The sequence below is a fragment of the Stegastes partitus genome, unplaced genomic scaffold, assembly GCF_000690725.1.
Source record: "Stegastes partitus isolate 25-593 unplaced genomic scaffold, Stegastes_partitus-1.0.2 Scaffold26, whole genome shotgun sequence".
NCBI lineage: Eukaryota > Metazoa > Chordata > Actinopteri > Pomacentridae > Stegastes > Stegastes partitus.
Window position 1 is genome coordinate 1130794 of NW_007577757.1, and position 23200 is coordinate 1153993.

General features: G+C 43.4%; 2 protein-coding genes across 3 annotated transcripts in view; both read left to right on the forward strand.

Annotated features, from left to right (window-relative positions):
- The window catches only part of kat6a (K(lysine) acetyltransferase 6A), a 33155-nt gene extending 24491 nt beyond the window's left edge, over positions 1–8664 (forward strand). The window contains exons 13-17 of one of the 2 annotated variants that reach the window (XM_008297694.1): positions 69–300; positions 1363–1561; positions 1678–2379; positions 2539–2800; positions 2917–8664. In XM_008297694.1, coding sequence (XP_008295916.1) covers positions 69–300; positions 1363–1561; positions 1678–2379; positions 2539–2800; positions 2917–6299 — 4778 coding nt within the window. In that variant the 3' untranslated portion in view covers positions 6300–8664. The remainder of the gene's footprint in view (positions 1–68; positions 301–1362; positions 1562–1677; positions 2380–2538; positions 2801–2916) is intronic. The other variant, XM_008297703.1, reaches the window with a different exon arrangement.
- Positions 8665–13268: 4604 nt separating this feature from the next.
- ap3m2 (adaptor related protein complex 3 subunit mu 2) lies at positions 13269–22389 on the forward strand. The gene is made up of 9 exons (XM_008297714.1): positions 13269–13366; positions 15270–15554; positions 15652–15823; positions 16303–16440; positions 16681–16766; positions 17093–17226; positions 18089–18296; positions 18497–18641; positions 20664–22389. Exons 2-9 carry the CDS (start codon positions 15282–15284, stop codon positions 20762–20764), a joined length of 1257 nt encoding a protein of 418 aa, XP_008295936.1. The 5' UTR covers positions 13269–13366; positions 15270–15281; the 3' UTR covers positions 20765–22389.
- The last annotated feature ends 811 nt before the right edge of the window (positions 22390–23200 follow it).

Here is a 23200-nt window from a genome sequence, read left to right on the forward strand (position 1 = left end):
TGATAGACTAATTGAATTAAAACATATGGCTCATGATGTCTGTGTCCTTGATCCCTCCCTCCCTGCAGGCTACTTACTTTCAAAGCGAGAGGGACAGCCAGGATCTCCAGAAAAGCCCCTGTCGGACCTAGGTCGGCTGTCGTACATGGCCTACTGGCGCAGTGTGGTACTGGAGTGTCTCCATGAGGTCCGGGACCGGCAGATCACTATACGACAACTGAGCAAACTGACAGGGATCTGCCCGCAGGACATAACCACCACCCTGCACAGCCTCAACATGCTGGAGCAGCGAGGAGACAGGTCAGAGACAGGACGTCACACACACTCAGGAAGACACAACATTATGTCATCCCACAAAATGACTCAAAGATGCACTGTAGTGGTTCATATTGTTGTTCACTGTGTTGTTAACACTTTCATCAGATTGCATAGTGTTGGGGATAAATTGTGACGTAAACACTCCGAGTGAGCTACTTGTTGTTATTTTCATATTTCCTGCATTAGCATTTGATGTAACTCACTGCAGTGCAGTAAGAGACCGGAGGAGGATCTGGTTCTCAGGCAGTACTCAGTCAAACTCTTAAAGGGTTAATTGTAACAGAATATGGCCAGTAGCCAGGTTACACCTTGCATGTAAACAAAGCCAACCTTTGAAGTATCATTGCTCACATAGTCCCAATAACATGTGAGTGCGGTGTGTAGTTAAATTCTCAGCTGACTATCAGTATTGCTTCGATATCCTTCTGCTGCCTCAATTTAATGACTCCTAATTTATTGCTTGCTATATTTTGACACAGGTGAATTATCAGTTCTGTCAAATTTGAAGCCCCTTGCTTACTAACTTTAGTAAACTTTCTTAACAATGAAATGGTTGATTTTGCTGGAGCCTACACAAAGCAGCCAAAATATTTTGCTGAGGTTGCCTAATGCCACTGTAAGAAGCAGCATGGATGGGCAGTTGTCTGTGTAGTTAGCAACGTTTGGGTTTACACCAGTGATTATTGGACTGTCACTGCCTGACAATAATGGCATGTAAAACAGGGTTTTTTTGGTCTCAATTATGTGAGCAACGAAGCAGTGGCAGCATCAGAAAAAAAAATCACAAAATGTCACCAAACGGTGACTTTATGAACACTGGGTTTTAAACATGTATACTTCAAGCCTCTTGATGTGGATACACACAGACATAGTCTTGTGAATGTGTATTTACATACTTATCTATAGGTACACAAGAATACATACACATTAACACATGGACTATCTATAGGCAGCCCTATTCATCTCATTTGTCTGCACTTGCATGTAGAAAAAATTGACGCAGAGTCATAATGCTCCTGTTTGTTCTTGCTTTGGCTTTGTCAGACTCGTCCTGGTGCGGAGGGAGAAGCTGGTGACTACCCACATGACTCGTCTCAAGGCCCGACCGCGGCAGCTGGAGGTCGACCCCGAGTGTCTCCGCTGGACTCCCGTCATTGTAACCAACACCGTGGTCTCTGATGCTGACGGAGATGACGATGACGATGATGAGGATGATGAACTAGAGGAAGACAACCGCAAGGAGGTAAATATGTTAAATTTATATTTGCTCCAAGTAGAGATTACAGATTGATTTCAAACCTGACATGCTATACATTCTTATTTATTAATGCCTACTTTCATTGTACATTATCTAAACAGATCAAACCAAGTCACAAGGTCCCACCGATGTCCTGGCACATGCGGCAAGCGAAGGCGAGGGATGAGGAGGAGGAGGATGAGGAAGAGGAAGAGGAAAGAAAGGGATTTCTGGGGTTTCCCATTAGCCAAAGCTCTCCAACTTCACCTCCTCTCCGCTGTCCACCACCTGTCCCAGAACCGGCGCGGCCCCCTCCCCCAACAAATGGAGAACGTAGGCCTCGAGGACGCCCACCCAAAAACTGGCCTTGGGGCAAGGTGAAGGACAGTGCACGGGTGGGACGGCCATCTAAAATCCGCCCAGTGGAGGATGAAGACGATGAAGATGATGAGAGAGCAGAGGGAGGAAAAACCACAGGCTCTGCCAGCAGCCCACCCTCCCTTTTCTCCCTGGACAGACAAGCAGACTCCACAGCCTTTCACTCCCTGGACATGGCCAGGCACCCCTCCATAACCCCCACACGAAGAGGGCGACCCCCGAGGAAAAAGAGAGGCCCTAAGCCCAGACTGACAGAAGGGCCCGGAGAGGGGCTGACACAGCTTCCTGTGATTTCCAGGTTGAATGAGTCTCCACCTGTCAGGAAGAGCTGCTTCAGTGAAAGCAGTGAAGAAGAGGACGACGACGATGATGATGAAGATGATGAAGAGAGGAGGGCATGCTCCCCACCCATCCTCACCAAGCCAGCTATGGGGCTCAAATGCAAGGTAACAACATAACATGTTATGGTAAAATCTCTGAATTAAGACTCGGTGTTATTGGGAAAGAACTTAGAATAATATAATCTTCTTGATCTAGGTCTGTATTTTGGCATTTTAGGCTGATTTTCAATATCACATCTAATCCCTTGTCCTGTTTTTACCTAGAAGCCCCTGAGGAAGCGTCGCTTTCGCCAGCGCAGCCACCCTCATAGCAGCGTGGTGACAGAGACAATTTCTGAGACCACAGAGGTGTTGGATGAGCCCTTTGTTGACTCCGATTCGGAGAGGCCTATGCCCAGACTTGAGGAGGAGACACCTCTGGGCCACCCACTGCGGCGCTACCCCCCAGCCCGATCTGCTCTGAGGTTGTCTGACCCAACACCCAAGAGAAGCCGGCACTCCAACCTCAGCGATTCAGAGGAAGATGGTGAATAGCCATAGTAGATGCTAAGCTTTGCAGGATTTAGTGATTATTTATTGTATTTACTCATGTAGGTATATGGCAACTTTATCTCACCTTGTCCTATCTTCTTGCCTTCTCAGACATAACACCTGTGTTGAAGCCTGTACCTGCTCTGCCAGCAACTCCATCAGACACTCTAACGGCAAACCCTGAGGTCCCAGTCAAGAAGAAGAAAGGCTGGCCCAAGGGAAAGAGCCGCAAACCACTGCACTGGAAGAAACGAGGACCTGGAAAACCACCAAGTGGTGGGCCCAGCCAGCGAACAGCTACAGACAGTCAGGTCCAGAGCGGGGACCCTCAGCCCCCCAAAATCAAGATGAAGCCTGGCCGTAAGCCCCGGAGTTGGTACCTGCAGCGAGCCCAGGAGGAGGCAGACAGGCAGGAACAGGAAAGACGAAGGCTGATGGATCAGCAGATGGACAAAGATCCTCAGCTGCTCCAGACAGATGACCGTAACAGCAAGCGAGTCGGCAGAACCAACACTGACAGAGACAACAAGCAAAAAGACTCTGATGAAGAAGACGACTATCTCCCCAAGCCTGTCGAGCAGAAAGTGCCGAAAAGACGAGGGAGACCGCCCAAGAACCGCACCCTCCACCAGCCACCACAGCCAGCCCCCAAACCACCGCCAACCTCTGAGCCAGAAGAAGAAGAGGAAGATGATGAGGAGGAGGAGAACGAAAGAACCTGGGAAGAGGACAAACCGAGCCGCCCACCATCCCGTCCCCTGCTGTCCCCTTCTTCCTCTTCTTCCACCTCAGGGCCCCGGGCCCCACAGTCCCGGCCTCAGGACACAGATATGGGTGACAGGGAAGAAGATGACGACGATGAAGAGAGGGAGGAAGAGGAATGTGGCAGCATGGGCAGTGGTGGCGGTAGTATCAACAGGCGAGCAGCAGCCACTCCAGGTTCAGGAAGCAGGCGCAGCGAAGACCATGATGCTGATGATGAAGGTGATGGACACTTGGAAGATAAGAGCAATAGCAGTAAGAAGAGAAAAAGTCAGGACTCTGAAGATGATGATGATGATGACGATGAAGAAGAGGACAATGCCTCCCGTGCAAACTCTCCTCCAGTCAAAGAAGAACCCCAAGGTGGAGAGGCTTTTTTAGACATGGAGAACAGCGTGGCCCGGGACTATGTCAGCAAGCAGGAGGAGGAAGAAGAGGAGGAGGAGGAGGCTGAGGAGGAGGTGCAGGAGGCCAAGTGTCAGCCCTCCTCAGCTGACCCTCAGCAGGAGGAGAGGCGGCGCAGAGAGCAGGAGGAGTCTGCTGCAGCCGCTGCGGCAGTGGAAACAGTGACGGCCATGTCTGTTCCTACTGAGCCCATGGAGCTCCAGCCTCTGCACCCAGATGACAAAGATGTCACGCTGTTGATGGAACCCCAACACACACATCCACACTCCCACCCTCACCAGCACCCTGACTTCAAAGAGGAGCTGGCCCACCATCACCCGCATCACCCCCATCATCACTCCAATGAGCTGGACCTGGAGACTATGCAGGCTGTTCAGTCTCTGACACAGGGGGAAGCCCAGGACGAAGAGACTGAACCCCAGCCGCATCACGGGGCTTACCAGGACTGCGAGGAGACCCTAGCTGCCTGCCGGACTCTCCAGAGTTACAGCCACACAGGGGAGGCTGAGGAAGAGGCACTGACTTTAGTGGAGGAATGTGGGGCTTCCCAACACAGCAGCCCCCTCCCTAATCCTCCAGTGCCACCCCTGCCTAGTCAATCTGTACGCTCGGTGAACAGTCCGGGGCTGCCCTCCGGCATCGTGGATACAACGCCAGCAGGACAGAGGGGTGGAACACCTGGCCCCACTGGAGCAGCAGGAAATGGTGGAGGTGCTGGAGGGGGGTACACCCAGATCACTCCAGAGCATCCCAGTTCTCTATCTGCCCCTTCCCAGCAGAACATGGAGACATCACCGATGATGGATGTGCCGTCTGTATCGGACCACTCACAGCAGGTGGTGGACAGTGGCTTCAGTGACCTAGGCAGCATAGAAAGCACTACAGAGAACTATGACAACCCCAGCAGCTATGATTCCACCATGGGTGGAGGGGGCAATGGAACAGGGAATGGGGGTAACGGAGGGGGAATATCAGCTGCCGTGGTTGCAGGAGCTTCCACAGCTTCATCATCATCAGCGTCCTCTTCTTCCAGCTCAGCCACCCCATCATCCTCCTCCCAGTCCAACAGCTGCTCCTTCGTGCCAGCCCCGAGCATCACATCTTCCACAGGAAGTGGAGGGTCCCAGCTGGCAATGGGCAGCTGTAGCCTAATTCAACAAACAGGACCAGGGCCCAACAGTGGACCAGGTGCCAGTAATGTAGGCAGTGCCGTGCCACAGCCCCCACCACCCCCACCACCGTCCAACACCCCTAGCTGTGGCATTAAGTCTCCACAGAGCTGTGGTGTAATCGAGAGGCCGCCCAGCACCAACCAGCAACAACAGCAACAGCAGCAGCAGTCCCAAAAAAAGGTGCCTCAGCAGCCTCCTCAGCAGCAACAAGCCCCCAACCCTCAACCCCCACCCTCAGCCCCACCACCACCACCACCACAGCAGGCCCTGTCCCAGTGCAGCATGGGCAATGGTTTTGCTTCCACACCCATGATCATGGAAATCCCAGAGAGCGGAAGCGGAGGAGGGGGCCGCACCCTGTATGAGCGCATGGGTCAGGACTTTGGTACAGGGGGCTACGCCCAACCCTCAGCAACGTTCAGCCTGGCCAAACTCCAGCAGCTCACCAACACCATCATGGACCCCCATGCCATGCCCTACTCTCACTCAGCCTCTGTTACCTCCTACGCCACCAGTGTTTCTCTCTCCAACCCCGGGCTAGCCCCTTCACCACACACTCCTCTTCCTCAGGGCCAGCCCACTATGACCCCACCTCCTAACCTTAGCTCTGGCTCCATGAACCTGGGCTCCCTGCAGCTACAGTGCAACATGCCCGCTACCAACATCGGCTTGGGACCCCCGCCACACACACAGCGGCTACAAGGCCAGATGGCAACAGTCAAAGGCCACATTTCCATCCGGTCCAAAGCCACTCAGCAGCTGGCCCCGGCCCCACACCAGCAGCAGCTCTATAGCCGCAGCTCGGGTGCTGTGGCCATGCAGGGCACATCGCGCACCCTGGCTGTGCAGCGCGGTATGATGCAAAACCTTATGCCCACGGCAACGTACAATTCCATGAACATGACACCTCTGAATGCCATGTCAGCCGGCTACCGAATGCCCCAACCCATGATGAACAGTGGTTACCACAGCAATCCTGCTTACATGAATCAGCCAGCTCAGTACCCCATGCAGATGCAGATGGGCATGATGGGAGGGCAGGGTTACGCACAGCAGCCTATGCAGCCCAATCACCATGGCAACATGATGTACACTGGCCCCTCCCATCACAGCTATGCTGGTGTCCCAAAACAGTCACCTTACATGAGCAGATGAGCAGCCAAGAACTAAAGAAGGAGATGTGGGGCCAGAGCTGTTTGCTCGCTGTACTCTAAATGTCCATTACTCCTGTTCACCCTCTCCGGTGCCTCGCCAGGCACCAGTGAGTTGAGGTGATTGGAGACAGAGAGGGTCTTTGGGTTTCCTGTTTTTCTATGTTGTCATTTTGTCCCTTTTTGTTTGGGCTGGTTCCCCCCTCCCCTCCCAGCTGGCTGTTTATGGGAGCAAGTGGGTAGGATTCGGGGTTGGGGTGTGTACATGGACCTCGGCCGTGCCATGCTGCCTCAGGCCAGGCCTACACAGTCCTGTAATGTGGTTTCACACAGGCCCAGGAGTCTCCTCCTGCTCGCGATGCATTGGAGGAGAGAAATGGAGGACAAGAATGACGAGGGAATACACAGAAGGACAATACAGGAGTACCTTGCTTTGTCAGACTGCGAATGAAAAAACAGTGGTTAACTGAATATATTCAACCATGCACACAATCTTTTAATTGATATAGGAAGCCTTACCTTGAAAATAGAGACAATGAAACATTGTAGGCGGACTGTTGTTTTGTTTTTGTTAAACATAATGTTGAATCTTATTTTTGTTGTTGTTGTTTTTGTTGATTGTTTTTTGAAATACTCGTGTGCAGTCCGACCTCTTATATGCTTTGGTCTTTATATGTGTGGCATTCTGAAATGGTGATACACCCTCTTGCTCTCTCAGAAATACCCAAACATCCCGTAGGCCGCTCGGTCAGACAGCTTTTCACCCAGTTCCAGAAAAGCATCAGAGTGGGGCCTCGAGTGTTTGAGGTGCTGAGCTGTTTCCAGAGTCTCTGTCTTCCCGGATGGACAGTGTTGTACCAAAAACACAGCAAAGACACAGAAGAGACTAGCGTGTTACTGTCTATTATATATCCATAAATGAAACAAGTAGCATTATTTTCCAGTTTGCCGCCACTCTGAAACATTTAGATGTAAATATTCTGGTACTTCCCAATATTCAGCACACACACAGACACACACACACACACGAACACATGAACACACACTGACTAGCTTTCGCCAATTGGTTAGCTAGCTCAGGAAAGTACAACATTCAGCTTTTTTTGTCCACACTCCACTGACAGACGGTGTACAATGTCAGCCTTTTTTAGCAGTTTAGGGAATGCAGAGCAAACAGTGGAATTTCCTTTTAACTGCTTTAAGGAAAGTCGGTTAACTATAGCTGACCTCGCCTCCTCAAGTGTTAGTGGCCAGAACAGGTCGAGGAGTCTGCTTTTGAATGGTGTATTTTATTAAAAACTGTTATTTTTTTTTCCTTCTCTGCAAAATTCTGCACTCCCATTGGCTAGAAATATGGCAGCAGACAGTTAGCCTTTGTAAAAGGTGTGTCTAAATGCCCGATCTAGTGCATGGTTTGGCCCTCGCATAGAGGCTCACTTATGAAAGCAGGGTGGGAGGCGAGTAAGTGTTCGAGGTCCTGTTGGTTATAGCTGGCAGGAGTGAAACGGTTGACCTTGTGGCTCCATGTACCAGTATTCAAAGTCAAAAGAGGAGTTTTGTTTTCCTTACAGACCTGACATGCATACTTTATTTGTGTGTATTGTTCCGTTCTGTACTTATTTTTCTTTTTTGTTTCGTTTCTTTTCTGAATTTTATCAGACTGGGCAGCTTTCTTTTATGACACAAGCTGACTCTTTTTGACTTTAGAAACCTATTGTAGAGAAAATGTTTTTTCTATAATATAAAAGGAAATTCTGACATTGATATTGGTACTGTCATTTTTTTCACTTCTGTTTCAGGAAACAAAAAAAAAAAAACAATACATATTTTTTAGCTCGCCTCTTGGGTAATAATTACTAAGAAATTCAAAATTTAAAAAAATTACCACTCACTTTTAGTGACTTTAAGATGCCTTTAACCTCTTCATTCCATCTCATCTCTAGAGTTTTTCTATCTTTGTGTAGTATATTAATGCTATTTTAAACAAAAGGACTACAAATATCTAAAGGTCACTTGGCATTCTTTTCTTTTTTTTTTACTTCTTGTGTGTGTATAGGATGACTTCCTTACATTTAAGAGGCATGTAAAAATGAGCTCAGTATATTTCTGTCTGTTTATATTGCTTCCCTTTTTGTATCCTTTGTAATTGTACATGTTGCGTTGTATGCTAAGAGAGAGCGCAAAATAAAGAGAGGGGGTGACAGCCGGGCACACAGTGAAGGTTGATTTGCGCTCAGCCGCCTCAACTCTCTACTCTGTCCCTGTATGTATTTCCATTTATTTGTTTTTTTTTTTTCTTTCTTAGCAAGTACTTTCAAAGAACTCTGTACATTTTAACATAAAATGAAAATAAATTATGTTGAGCCATTCATGTTTCCCTTGAGTTTAACCTGATTCAGTTTTAAATTGAAGAAGACATCACCTAAAGCTGCTCCTTCCAGATTTTTATACAGAATTTTATAAATATGTATATTATTAATAGTGAATTCTTATTTCAAATTTTGGATTTTTCATTCTTAAGTTCATGAATGAATTTTGCACATCATTAACGCAACACATTTTCACAACTTTACATATTTTTGCCAGTGGACTGTGGCTATGAGCCCGCCATCGGAGCCATGCAGCGTTCTCAACCCCATTGCGATGTCTGTGTTAGTGTTTTCAAAATCGCCCTTCGCTGTGGAAAACAACCTCCGAGCAGCAACCTACACGCTGAAAATGGCGAGTTTTGGATGGTGCAGTAAGACCGGCCTGCCTGGTTGTTTCTCTAAATGATTGTAATGAATCACAAAGAACATGTTTACAACATCTGATGTCTAGCAGAGATGTTCTTACATGTTTGCCCACTGTTTATGGAAAAAAGATTCCTTTTCCATGCGTGTTTCACCAAAACAAATCACAAATTTTGCAGGGGCACTGCTGCTGCATTCTGAGTCTAGTGCCGCCCAAGACAACTGTGACTGGTTTACTGAAATACAAACAAGCCTGAACTTTTTTCCCTGAAAGAAGAATGACAATGTTTGGTGTGGACCATTCCCCAGCGCTGAGATCATTCTCGCTATGTGAATGATCAAAACAACGAGAACCTTATTCCATTTATTTCCATTTGTATAAACACCACTTCAAGCTTAGTTTTCAGGTTTTCTTGGTAGCTACCCCTCGACAACCAACCGGGGATAGTCAACAGTGATTGTTTATTACACATCATCGTTCATAAAATCACAAAACTGTTCGCAAATTGTCCCTACTGAAGTTTAATATCAGCTATGACAGGTCCTCTGTCTTTTAAACGTGTTTCATCTCGGCTCCATGTGTCCTAATCCAGCTGTAAGAATCATATTAGTTATGGATAAATAGGAAACACTGATCCGTCATAATGACACTGCCATGTACAGAGGGAGTCAATAGAAGCGATGTTCATAATATTAAAACTCATGTTTAAATAAGCAACAATTAGAGTGTGCAAAATAGAATAGAACTAGAAGAATAGAAAAGAACTTTATTGACCCCTTTGGTGCAAACCTGCAAATACATCCTTATAATGAGGATAATTTTCTTTTGTCACATTTATCTGACAGTGACTGGTAACACATGCGAACAACAAGCCCCGCAATTGTTGTCACATTGTTGCTTAAATGCTGCTAAGCTCTGGCGTTATTATTTAATTGATCGTTTTCATCCCAGAGTTAGCAAGCATTGATTTAATGCATCTTGCCAAGTTCAGTACCAATCACATATAGATCCACATTAGCCACTTGTGAGCACTAGAGGTCACTGTAGAATCAGTTATCTCCTCACTCACATCTGCAACCAACTTCTAACATCAGCGTCAGATGTCTGTAAACAGATGGAGTCCCATTTGTCAGACCTGTGTGATGCTCAGTGTCTGATGGCAGACAGCAGGTAAACATCCAACACAACTCAATGTACCTGAGAATATGTATCAAGTTTTATTGATGAAGTGAACTTGAGTACTTCTGCTGTAGATTTTAGACTGAAACACTGTATTTTACTCCACGAGATTTATTTATTTATCAAAGTGATCATTTATTTAGCTACTGGCTTTTCAGATCTTTATATACAGAACCTATGGTCACTTTTTAAACATGTTACATGCAGATTAAACTATTTAACAGTTTAATAAATCAGCAAAATGTAGCTCCATCTTTAAATGTTGAATTGCTGCTTACATGTTTATACAACAGAAGTAAGAATCCAACAATATGTGTGTAACATACAACTTTCAGTGGAACCAATAATGAGTATAGGTAGCATTTTGAATACAAGACTTTACTTGTAATGAAGTAATCAAATGTCTCCATACTTCTGACAGCACTGGTCGAAACATTAAAAAGAGCCATCACTCCTGTAGGCACTGACTTACAGTAGCAGACGGTCATTTGAAATAATGACTTCTCATTTAATAACTCCTGCTGAAAAGAACAGATCCCTAAACTGTCCTCAGCAGGTGTCTGCCCTCATTTATTCAAAGATTAGATTCACTACATTACATGCATAATGTGAGCGTGAGCACGATGCCACATTTGTTCGCTTGTCCTTGCTAACAGCAGTGTCCTGCAGAACCGGATGCTGCAGAGGAGGCAGGACTTGCTTCATCAGCTTCATCACATCCCTGTGTGTCCGCATTTACCCCCGATCTTTTTCCAGCACAGAAATGATGCAGAATGGAGATTTGAAAGAGAGAAATGTTGACTGGTAGATGCATTTAAAGACATGCTGTAGTGAGAATAAACTTTTTCACCTTGCTAACATGTCCGCAAGGTGTATTTATATGATGGAAGACTCATTATTAATGAAATAACCAGTAAACATCACAGCTGAGCATTTCTACCCTATCACTGCAGTGTGCTGATCACAGTCTCAAAAACATGGATTCTGAATTCCACAGTTTTTTTTTGTGTGTGTGTGTAAGAAGCCTAAAGAATCAAACCTTATGATGTGCATGATCAGGCTTTCTGTGTCATTATTCTTCAGAATCGGATTTCACTTTGAGCCTATGTGCATGTCTTTTAACAGAAAAACCTCTAAATATTTAACTTTGATACACAGAAATGAGTGACCAGAACCTTTGTGCCACAAAAACAATGTATTTTTTAAAAATGTTGAAAAAAATCGCAATTTTTAGAACGAATATGTCATTAGATCTTATACTATTTAACTCAATTTCTCAATTTAAGACTTCATTTAACTCAAAATCTTTACTTCTATTATTCTAACCAAGTCAAAGTAGTATTTTCCCCCTTTTAATCCAATTCAGAATTCTGATAATTTACTGTAAATTAAACTCTTTCCAAACTGTGTGCTCTATCTTTTTTTGAAATTCTTGGCTTTCAAAAAATATCCCCTTTTAAAAGCTAAGGAACAGATAACATGTATATGGTGCCTCCTTAAAGAAGGATTTTGGAGGAAAGACACACATGCTTGAAAGTATATGCAAATATCTAACGAATTCATTTGATGATGTAAGTCTACAGTTTAGTTGAAGTTATCTTGTGATCTGACCTCTTAAACTGGTCAACAAATGTTTTAATAATATTTTCTGACACAAAGGTAATAAAACAGACAGGTTTATAGTTGTGTAACCGATTATGAGATTTTATTGTACAAAGAATAGTATTTTTTACACTACAGTTGACAATTGTGCATTTTGCTCAAAATAGTAAATATTAAAAGAAAACTGGACATGTTTTAGGTATTGTTTGGTAGCAATAAAAAAAACCAAACCTTTTAAAACATTTGCATACAGTTTTTTTTTTTTTTTTTTTTTTAAGTAGTTATGCATGAAAGGGTTAAAAACTGATAATATGGGCTTCTATGCTACAACCTGGAGGGAATATTGATGTCAAGAAATACAAGCTAGAGTTTTTGTAATCAACATGAGGTCGGCCTGTGCTGATGAGTGTCAGCAGATAGCACTTTCAGCATCAGAGTCAGTCACAGATACTCTGCCCTTTAAATATCAAATGGAGTTGTGTTGATATATATTTGATCTGTTGATCATCTGAACAGAGTTAAAACACATGACAGTGATAGTTTCCTAGTAGTTACATGCAAAATACAGTATATTGAGGTTATAATAAGGAGAATATGTGCTGTTAGTGTTTTTTTTATATATATGTTATTATGTCCACACAAGTGTGACTCTAATGTCCTCAGGTGTTTCTCACTTCTCCAGCAGGAGTAGCCACTTGCTGACAGCATGATGCTTTTATTTATTTATTTAACCTTTATTTTACCAGGGAAATTAATTGAGAACTGGTTCTCATTTTCAATAACGACCTGTCAAGAGGTGGCGTACAAACGAGATAGACAGCAAAAACAGATTTCATGTACAGAAACTCACACAATATTACAAAACAAATTACACAACGACTTGTAAAATAGAGAGGCTAAAAACAGGTGCAATAACCCTGAAGTGTTGCTCTAACTGATTTTTTGAACAACGGGAGTGATATGTATGAGTTGAGTTTTAGGGATTGTTGCAAAGTGCAGTTTCCATATTTACCTTTACTATTTCACCTTGTTTTGTGGTATTATATGCATATACATTTGTTTGTGTGTTTTTTGTTTAATAAATAAAAATACAATATAATATAAATATAAAATAAAGTATACTGAATTGTTTGCAGCCAAAACAGACAATAGCAGTTTAAGCCCTGAACTCTGCTGTGTTCCGCCTGCTGAACATGTCCCTCTGTTTGTTTGAACTGAGAAACACCACAAGATGAAATCTGATACTGGAAACAAAATGTCAGACCAGGTACATCCTCAGGCCAATCAGCGAACAGCTGTACTGGTGTTTACTGTGGCTCCCCCGCCATAGGCCAATCACAGCCAAGTCACGAGTCACCAACTTCCGTATTATTGACCTATGACTCTATTAGGTGGGCGGGACTTCACGGCCTCCTCGGCCTCTGATTGGCCCGTTTCTATCCTCTCTCTTGCTTCATGATCTGCAGCTCCACCTAACGGGAAGCAACGACGGCTGCTTAATCTTTCATTGAGAGAAAAGGGGAAAGGCGAGACGAAAACGACTAAAAATTGTCTTCGGTAAGTCAGGTGTAGCTTGTGAATGGTTCGAGTGGCTTGTGGTGAGTTTTCAGGCTGAGCAGCATCGTTATTTCAGCGTTTTTCCATCTGTGGTAGCGGGTGGCGGAGCTTTTCCTCTGTCATGAGACTGAGGCAGGAGGAGGGACGGATGTAGCATCTTGTGTGGAGATGGAGGCCTTCAGCTGCTCTACACACAGCTGGCTAGTTCGTCTCTGAAATGTTGTATCGTGCTAATATTTATGCGTCGCTGTAATTAGTTTAGGTTAATGTGGCTCTCGCTTAAAGCCGGTCCGAACTCGATAGCTTTGCCGCATATTTAATGAATATTCCGGTGTCATATTCCCCAGCCACCGGTGTAAGGAAGACTTAATCGTGACTTACTGCATCAAGTAACCAGGAATTCTGAGTACACCAGACTCAATTGAAAAAAAGACGAATTTAATGTCACTTTGAAGTGAAGTTCACGTGACTCATTCATGTGCTGCTGCGAATAAGTTTGTACATCTAATGAGTTTTACAAATGAATCATATAAAGTAATGAATGTTGAGTGCAGTTTTTTTTATTATTATTATTATTTTATGAAAGTGCATGTGGGAAATAGGAGCTTCACAAACTCGGCTATTCAGCACATTAAAGGCAAGTGTGTAGTTAGATTGGACACACATTGAGCACACAATCTCATTCTCTGCTGCCAAAGTAAGCACACTGTATGACCAGTGCCATCTGGAGCATAAAACATGCTTTTATCCACTGTGTGTGTGTGTCACGTGAGGAGAGGAAGGGCTGCCTTTACAATAGTGGGACTATAGAGATAAAATACAGACTGAGCTGAGTTTATCTCTCTGATAGGACTAAATAACTGGATAAGAACGGTACAGTAAATGCGGAAAAATGTAACTTTAGGAACAACTGTGTTAATAATAAAAATGAATTATTGATGAATTTTCGGCCAAAAAAAGGCATAAACAAAGATGAATGAACCCTTCGTAATGTCATCTATTAGTTTCCTGATCAGTTTCAATTGTCAGTGTAGTGGCTTTGGCTGTCACCATCTTGGCAGCTTCCTAAGGGAAGTGTTTCACTTTTCACATACACAAGAGTCCACTACAGTCTCCATCCATTCATTATCTATACACCGCTTAACCCTCACTAGGGTGGCGGGGGCTGGAGTCTATCCCAGCTGATTTAGGGCGAAGGCAGGGGACCTGGACAGGTCACCAGTCTATCACAGGGCTACACTTAGAGACAGACAACCAAGCCAGTTAACCTCAACATGTTTTTAGACTGTGTGGGAGGAAGCCGGAGAACCGAGGGTTCCACACAGAAAGATCCCGGGTGTCCTCACCGGGATGCGAACTGGCGACCTTCTTGCTGCGAGGCAACAATGTAAATCTGGGCCATGAACTGTTTCGTGACTGTGCCAACCTGTCTATCAAAGCAGCCACACCCCTTAGTTATCCATACGTTTTAACCCTTAATAGAATGTCAACAGGAGACCTACACAGAAATTCACCCTTGTACATTATTCATGAACAGGAAGTTTAGCTATTGAGAACCAAAAGGTGAATATGTCTTTCTACTATAAAGTTGAGCATTTTAACATGCAGGTCTATAGCCATTGACTTGCTTTTGGTGCCAGCCTTAAGTGGACATTGGAGGAACTGCCGGCTTTATTTTTCAGCCCCAGAGGTTGCGGCTTGGTTTCAGGGTCTTGTTATTGTACATGCTGCGTCCCTGTCACATTCATGGTTCACTGAGATGCTTCAATGGAACAGAGCCACGGCTAAAGTTATTACTAACACCTGAGCTTTAGTGATGATGTTCTTCAAATTAACAGAATGTCCAGTATGTTCTTCTCAAGCTTTTCTCATCTGGTTTTCTTTTTTATCATTTGCTCCACAGCCTCCAGCCAAAATGATCCACAGCCTGTTCCTAGTCAATGCCTCAGGGGATATTTTCCTAGAGAAGCACTGGAAAAGCGTGGTCAGCCGCTCAGTGTGCGATTACTTCTTCGAGGCTCAGGAGCGCGCCACCGAACCTGAGAACGTCCCTCCAGTGATCCCCACACCGCATCACTACCTTATCAGTGTGCTCAGGCATCGCATCTACTTCGTAGCGGTCATCCAGAGTGAGGTGCCACCGCTCTTTGTCATCGAGTTTCTGCACAGAGTCGTCGACACGTTCCAGGTTGTGCTTCAACATATTTTTCTGTTTAATTTTAGTTTAGTTCAAATGACCTATGTTTGACTTATACTCACATCCTGCCTGTGTTCTTTGTTCTCAGGATTATTTTGGAGTGTGTACAGAAGCGGCAATCAAAGACAATGTGGTAGTTGTCTACGAACTGCTGGAGGAGATGCTGGACAACGGGTTCCCCTTGGCCACAGAGTCCAACATCCTCAAAGAGCTTATTAAGCCTCCCACCATCCTCCGCACTATGGTCAACACCATCACAGGTCAGTGCTTGCCATTTTAACAACTGCACTCAGTAAAAGTGTCCAGTGTAGTCTGAATTAGACACTTACTGGTCTTATTGGTTTAGAACGTTCGGTTCCTAGAACATCATGCAAACACCAAAGCATTTCTAATAAGAAAAACTTGAGAAGAATTACGGTACATTCTGTTAGTTAACTGAACATTATCACTACAATGGACATTTGCGTTTTTAGCCATAATGGATCACCTTAACTGGATGTTAAAACATTGGTCATTCAACATAAAAACGTTTGCTGACATGTAATGTGTTCATTGAAATCCAGACAACATACTAATATGAGAGCTTTTGTCACAAATGCACCAAACAACACTGTACAGAACCAGCGTCAACCATAGGTGTGAGCTATGGCATTAAATGTTACAGCTGCTGATTTCTGTGTAAATGGGCTCTGTGTACATGTTCTTGCCATTCAACATTTGGTTACTGTCTGTATTCCAGGCAGCACCAATGTGGGTGAACAGCTTCCCACAGGCCAGCTGTCAGTGGTGCCATGGCGACGCACCGGAGTCAAATACACCAACAATGAAGCCTATTTTGACGTGGTGGAGGAGATTGATGCTATCATTGATAAATCAGGTATTGCGATGGTACATGTGGTACACACTGCTTGTGAAACATGTCGCTGTTTGGAGGAAGCAGTAAAATTTGACCACTGTTGTCAATTTTGTCAAGAAAATGGTCAATTTAAAACAGTACAAACTATCAGCCATCAGCAGCTCTATGCAACAATTATTAGCATCTGCCTTCAAAAGCAGCTTTACTGTTAGTTTGTATGTTTTTTTTTCTCTCTGTCAATTTCTTTTCCTTCCCCTTCAGGGTCCACTATTACAGCAGAAATTCAGGGAGTTATTGATGCCTGTGTGAAGCTGACAGGCATGCCTGACCTCACTCTCTCTTTTATGGTACGTTTCTTCTATTTTTTCTGCCTTTTCAGTTAATGCAGTTAAAGTGTTTGTGTATTCAGTGGAACTACACTCACACATTCACATAGAGCATTTATAAATTAGTCAATTATTACAAGTCATATTTAGAGTGTCTAATGTATTGCTGGGAGAAGTACTCTAAGTAATTATTATTATGTTAGTCAAAATGCTTTGGAAAGAGTTTGACGTAGCACAGAAGTAGAAATTATTTGAACAACTTGAAATACAGAGAAGCAGTGGAATTAACTTTTCTGTATTTTATGCACATGTTGTTTTACTCACCTCCCAATCGTCCTCACTCCCAGAATCCTCGGCTGCTGGATGACGTCAGTTTCCACCCGTGTGTTCGGTTCAAGCGCTGGGAAGCTGAGCGAATCCTCTCTTTCATCCCACCTGATGGAAACTTCCGGCTGCTCTCCTACCATGTCAGCTCTCAGAAGTTAGTGTGTTTTGATTTAGGATCTATTCCTGTCACAGTATGACAAAGACACATATGAGGTGGTCCATCAAATGGTCTGACATTGTAGATGATCTAAATTTGACATATGATGGGCTTTTTAGAGGAATCATACAGATTATGTCATCAAGGGTGTTGTATGAAAATTAAATTTTTAAGTTTAAAGGCTGTTAACCAGCTGGCACAAACCCCTCCAGTCTCATGTTTTCGTATCTGCAAACTGATCAGGCTGCATTTGTGACTGTCTTCAGTGTCGTTCAGCTGCCTATCCAATGACATCATAAAGTCTACTTGTGATGAGATATCTGACTACTGTCACCAGCTGCAGCCGAAGACGGTGGAGTTTGAGTCTGTCAGTAGAACAAGAGACTCACTGGAGTGGCAGCTGAATGACATGCGTATTGGATACATGATGCATCTTAGAGGTGCCACTTATTTTGTACTCAAAACACAGCATGGCAGATGAATAGCTGGTAGCAGAAGGTAGCAGACCAATAGCCTGAGAGAAGTGGCAAAGTGGCAGAGATACCAATCACCACTTCTGGCCAGAACGTCCAGATTAAAATCAGAGCAAAAACATGATGCAGAGATTAACCCCGAGTCTAACTGACAACCATATGCATGACTAAACATGTGATCACATGAGTTCAGTTAAATCTGTGGGGATGATCTTTTGTCCAAACACATGACCTGTCCATGTGTTTTGCCAGCTGTATGTGTTCTGTCTGAAGGACTTTCTCATGAGCAGTCTACCAGCATTAGAGTACAACAGGACCATTATCAAACATGACTCTACTGACTTGTATGACTGACTCCTGATGTGTGTTGGTTGTTTCTTCTCTAGCCTGGTTGCTATTCCGGTGTACGTCAAGCACAACATCACTTTTCGGGAGGGAAGTTCCCAGGGACGCTTTGACTTGACACTGGGCCCCAAACAGACCATGGGCAAAGCTGTGGAGTCGGTCCTGGTCAGCAGCCAGTTGCCCCGGGGCGTCCTCAATGCCAACCTCAACCCCTCCCAGGGAACATACACCTTTGACCCAGTCACAAAGGTACTTTCATGTTTTGTCTGAGTGCATTTAAGTGCCTAAAAGAAGGGAAAAGGAAGCTGTACATTAACATCAGAATGTAAAATAATTAGTTTTGTCTGAGCCTTAAATGATTTTAATTTATACCAATTATCTTGAGGACCTGGTGTGACCTTTTTTCTATGTGGTCGATAATTCATATCTTGATGTTTGTTTTTTGCAAGTTGTTGACATGGGATGTTGGCAAGATCAACCCACAGAAGCTTCCTAGTCTGAAAGGTACAATGAGCCTGCAGGCCGGAGCCTCCAAACCTGATGAGAATCCCACCATCAACATCCAGTTCAAGATCCAGCAGATGGCCATCTCAGGTACAAACGCACTCATGTGCAACCATTTTTTGAGAGTGTGGGAGGTAAAATTTCACATGGGCACATTCGTGTCTACAAGTGTACAACAGTTATTATCCTGATATGTTGCCTCTCTGGTCTGTGTGGGGAGCAGCTGTGTTAGCCACAGTAGTGGTAAGTCAAAGTTTTTCTTCCTCACTGGTATAGTGAGTCTGGAATTCCCGAACACATGAAACAATCCATTTAGTTTTTGATTACTCCAGTGATGAAGCAATCTACAGTCGATTATTTTAAAAACATAAAATGAGGAGAGAGAGGAGGAGGCTGGTGGAGAGGGAGATGTCCTGACTCAGATACACCTGATGAAGAAAAAGCCCTACATTCAACCACAGTTGCTAATGCAGCATTAGGACTGCAAAATTAAATGTATATTAATCACAGTAATGATTTTGTCCCACAATTAGATTAACAAAATTGAGCACCACGCTTAGAAACCTGCACATATAGAAAACAGCCCATGTAGACAAAATCACTCTGTTTTAGTTTGGGTAAATCTATCAGATTAGAACCCATTATTTCACTCCTTTTAAAATAATTTTTAGTCACACACCCGCCTGAGGGGGGTACAACAAAATCATGTGTTGAAACAACTGAGGAAACTGGTTTCACTCGTGCTGCTAGTGAAAAAATCAGTCTGGAACACTGACACTCCATCCAGTTCATTTCACTCATTGTTGTCACACTTATGACTAAGTCCTTCCAGGAATTCCTTAATTTCTTGTACAAATACTTTATTATAAACGTAAATTTATCGTCATATATATTATTATACTCTGTCCTGCACAACAACAAAGCTCTTAAGTTAGGTTGGATTCATCTTTATTATTTTCACTTCCACATTTGATCTCAACCCCCAGACATTCAAGCAGCTTTCATCACGTAGCCGCTCAGCTGACAACCACCTGATGTTCCCATTGTTGAAGAACAGCGACATTGTGGCCACTAGATGGTGCCAAATGCAATTCATACGCCTCCTTCACATGACATCAGGAAACACATTTTTAAAAATCAGTGTTGAATTTTGATACTTACGGCTACTTACTACTTTTGGATTGTTGACCTAAGATATTTAAAGATATTATTATATGACATGCTTTATTGACAATCTTTGTCTATAGAGTCGAGTTATTTAGGTAACATGTATTCTCAGCATGCGAATATTCTAAGAATGAAAGTAATCACACTTCATGTAGATGGTAAAATATTCCAATTAAGCTTGTAAACTTGCCAATTTCTTTTTAAATTCAGGTACTATGATATGACTTTTGTATCCTTGAATAAGTAAATTAGTTGCGGTTGCTTAACTTTTGTACAAATAAAGTACGAGCAAATGTCATTACTGGCTGCCATCTTTTATCTGGATTAGACAAAAGACGTGGAAGTAGGGAAACAGGAAATAAAAGTACAATTGTCCCAATATTTGTTCATCCAGAAGGTTAAAGTGAGTCAGCGGAAAGTCTTTAACAACAGCTGACACTGGGTAAAACCCTGAGTACATCCTGGACAGACAACTGTACACACTCACACTCATCTGCTGCCGGTTTAGAATCACCAATTATGCTACCATGCTTGTCTTTGGCCTGTGGGAAGAAGCAGGACCACCAGGAGAAAACCCACGCAAACTACACACAGAAAGACCTCAGCTGACCAGCAGATCTGAACCCAGGGCCTTCCTGCTGTGAGGCAAAAGTGCTAACCGTTGCACCACTGTGCTGCCCACCAAGAGCATCTGATGTTTTCTACAGTCACTCAGATGTAATATTAATACTTAACTCACAGTGGATTAGGCTAGGTCGTAAAGAACCTAATGTTTACATCTCTGTCTAGGTATGTATGTATCTTGAACTTTAATAAACTAATGAAAATCCTGGCTCTGAGCCACACATCATCCCCCAACGTTCACCCCAGATGATGGCGTTTGTTCTTGTCCAATAACACAAATTTAGGTATTGATGAATTACTAATATTTGTGTCCTTCAACAGGCCTGAAGGTGAATCGACTGGACATGTACGGCGAGAAGTATAAACCTTTCAAAGGAATCAAGTACATGACCAAGGCTGGCAAGTTCCAGGTCCGGACATAAAGACTACTGCTCTCTGAACGCCGGACCAAACCACCACGAGACTGAGGGGAGATGTGATGGGGGAAGGGGAGTTGGTACATTCCCTGTGTATATGCATTTACCTATGACGGTATACCTACATGAATTGGAGGCTCCTTGTAGCAGCTAAGAGTGGGCCATTGCACATAGAAATGAAACCTCTGTTGTCAACTGGTTAAAGCTCTGACTGAGTCTGAAGAGTTTGAACTAAGTGTCCTAATACATTTCCATCTCTGTCTGAGCATTTCTCCTCATTTTCACTTTTAGCAGCATTTTCATTTATAATTTTAATCAAACCAAGACCAAGCTTTTACATTAGGACTGTGTACAAGTCTGTGTCAATTCAGGCTCTATCGAGTTAAACATACATTTCAAGCAGTCTGATTCAGAGTCACCTGTCCTTCACCTTTCCACACAGTATTTGATTGTCTATGGAGAGAGTTGTGGGTTACTGGATCAGACAGTTGGACATTCCGCCAACAGAGCTTCTCTGATAATAAATAGTGATACCATGTGTGACAGAAGTTTAGTGTTCTGTCATGTTAACGGACCTCTAGAAGATAAAACAACAGCGTGGTTGCACATTAATCTTACGCTAACTAAATTTGCTCCCTAGTGATACAGAAGAAGCTCCTACAGTGATTATCTGTGCTCCAAAGGATGCACATTGTTACAGCAAGTGGAAATTTATTGCATTTTTTATCCTCCTGTCTAGTTTTTCTAATTCCTTTTCCAGCGCCCTGTTTCATCTGCTCTCTGTTTGCTCTCCTCTTTGTTCTGTTCTTGTGCTCTTCTTCTCCGCGGTGAAGTAATTTGATGATTTTGTCTGCAACACTGGAGTCAGCACGCTGACATACGAGAATGTGACACTGGACCCGTCCTCAATCACGCACTTTTACATCTGCTGGTACTAACATTTCTATTCTTGCAAGTCAGATGGATGTAGAGAGATTGAAGCTCTTTGAACAATTTGTTACCATTAAGGTAGGCTGGAAGAAATTCAGAAACATGTTTGCCTGTTTTATTCAACTTTAATTATTATTTATTAAACAAAAAGAATCATTGTGTTGATTACAAAAGCTTTAACTTTACCGTAGCTTGCTCTTTAACCATATTATGAGACTGTTGATTCTGAAACACTATGATCCAAATTATCCAGAAAGGTTTTCTCAGGGCACCACAGCCCCCACAGTGAGAGAAACTTTATAATGTGCATTTTTAGTATCGATTTGCATACATCATGTAAACGTAAGATTAAGAATGTCGTCATGGCAACTGAGCTGCTCTGGATAAACCGATGCAGGATGATGAAGTGATGCATTCATGCCTCTGGGTCTCTGCTGAAATCAGCCCACCATCAAACTCTGCTCTTTAACAGTTGGCATCGAGCTTCATGGTTGCTATAAGGATATTGAGGCGTTAACGGCTGGAAAATAAAAAAAAAAGATGATATGAAACTATGTATTAAGGTGTAACGGCAAGGTACCTCAGAGGAAATGTTGAAAGTTTGCGTTTTGTGTTTACAACATTTTGTTTGTGTTTGTTAAACGGCCTCCAATGGAGTGTACAATGGTGAAAAAAATAAAGATTCAATGTGTTATAAGTGAGTGATGACACTAGTTATTATGTGTGTATTATATTGTGTTCCAAGTCATGGGGTTCTTTGGAAATGACTACTTCTATGAGTTTCAGTTCTAAACGTTTAAATAGCAACACTCATGGTGAAATTTCATCTGATTTTATTTTGCAGTGTTTGGACCACAGACCAGTTTGTGCTTTGAGCCTGTTGTTATTTAATTGATTTGTACTTCATGTCTAATCAGATGCTTTATCATAACTGGAACAACTCTTACAGGCACAGTTAAGCCCCAGATTAACAATGCCCATGCCAAATTTTGATTTTCATGGAATTTTTATTTGACTAAGAGATTCCTCTGGCCTGAAACAACAAAACGAGTAGCAGAAGATGGTGAAACGTTGTGTTTTACATGTTAAAGGTCAGTCTGAACAAATATTGTTCATGGATATTCATATCAGTACTTAGTAGCAACGCCTTTGTTAACCACCACAGCAATCAAAAAGTTTATAGAATGACCAAAAAGCTTTTGCACTCAGAATTTTACAACACTGCTGTTTTGGAATGATCTCAGGTCTTTGTGGCTGTCCTTGCCAGCACTCCACACATTATAGATGGGACTCAGGTTTGGACTGTATGTCTGGGATCATTGTCTTGTCTTGTTGGGAGGTCCAGTGCTGCCCATGACCAAGCTTCTGTGCAGACTGCCTGATGCTTTTCCTTTTAGAATCTCAGTAAATAGTTATGAGCTTAACTGTAGAGACACAGTTCAGAACCCTCATCTGAGAAGTCACAGAATAACTTTTTACACAGCATTAGACAAGTATAAAATGATACTGTAA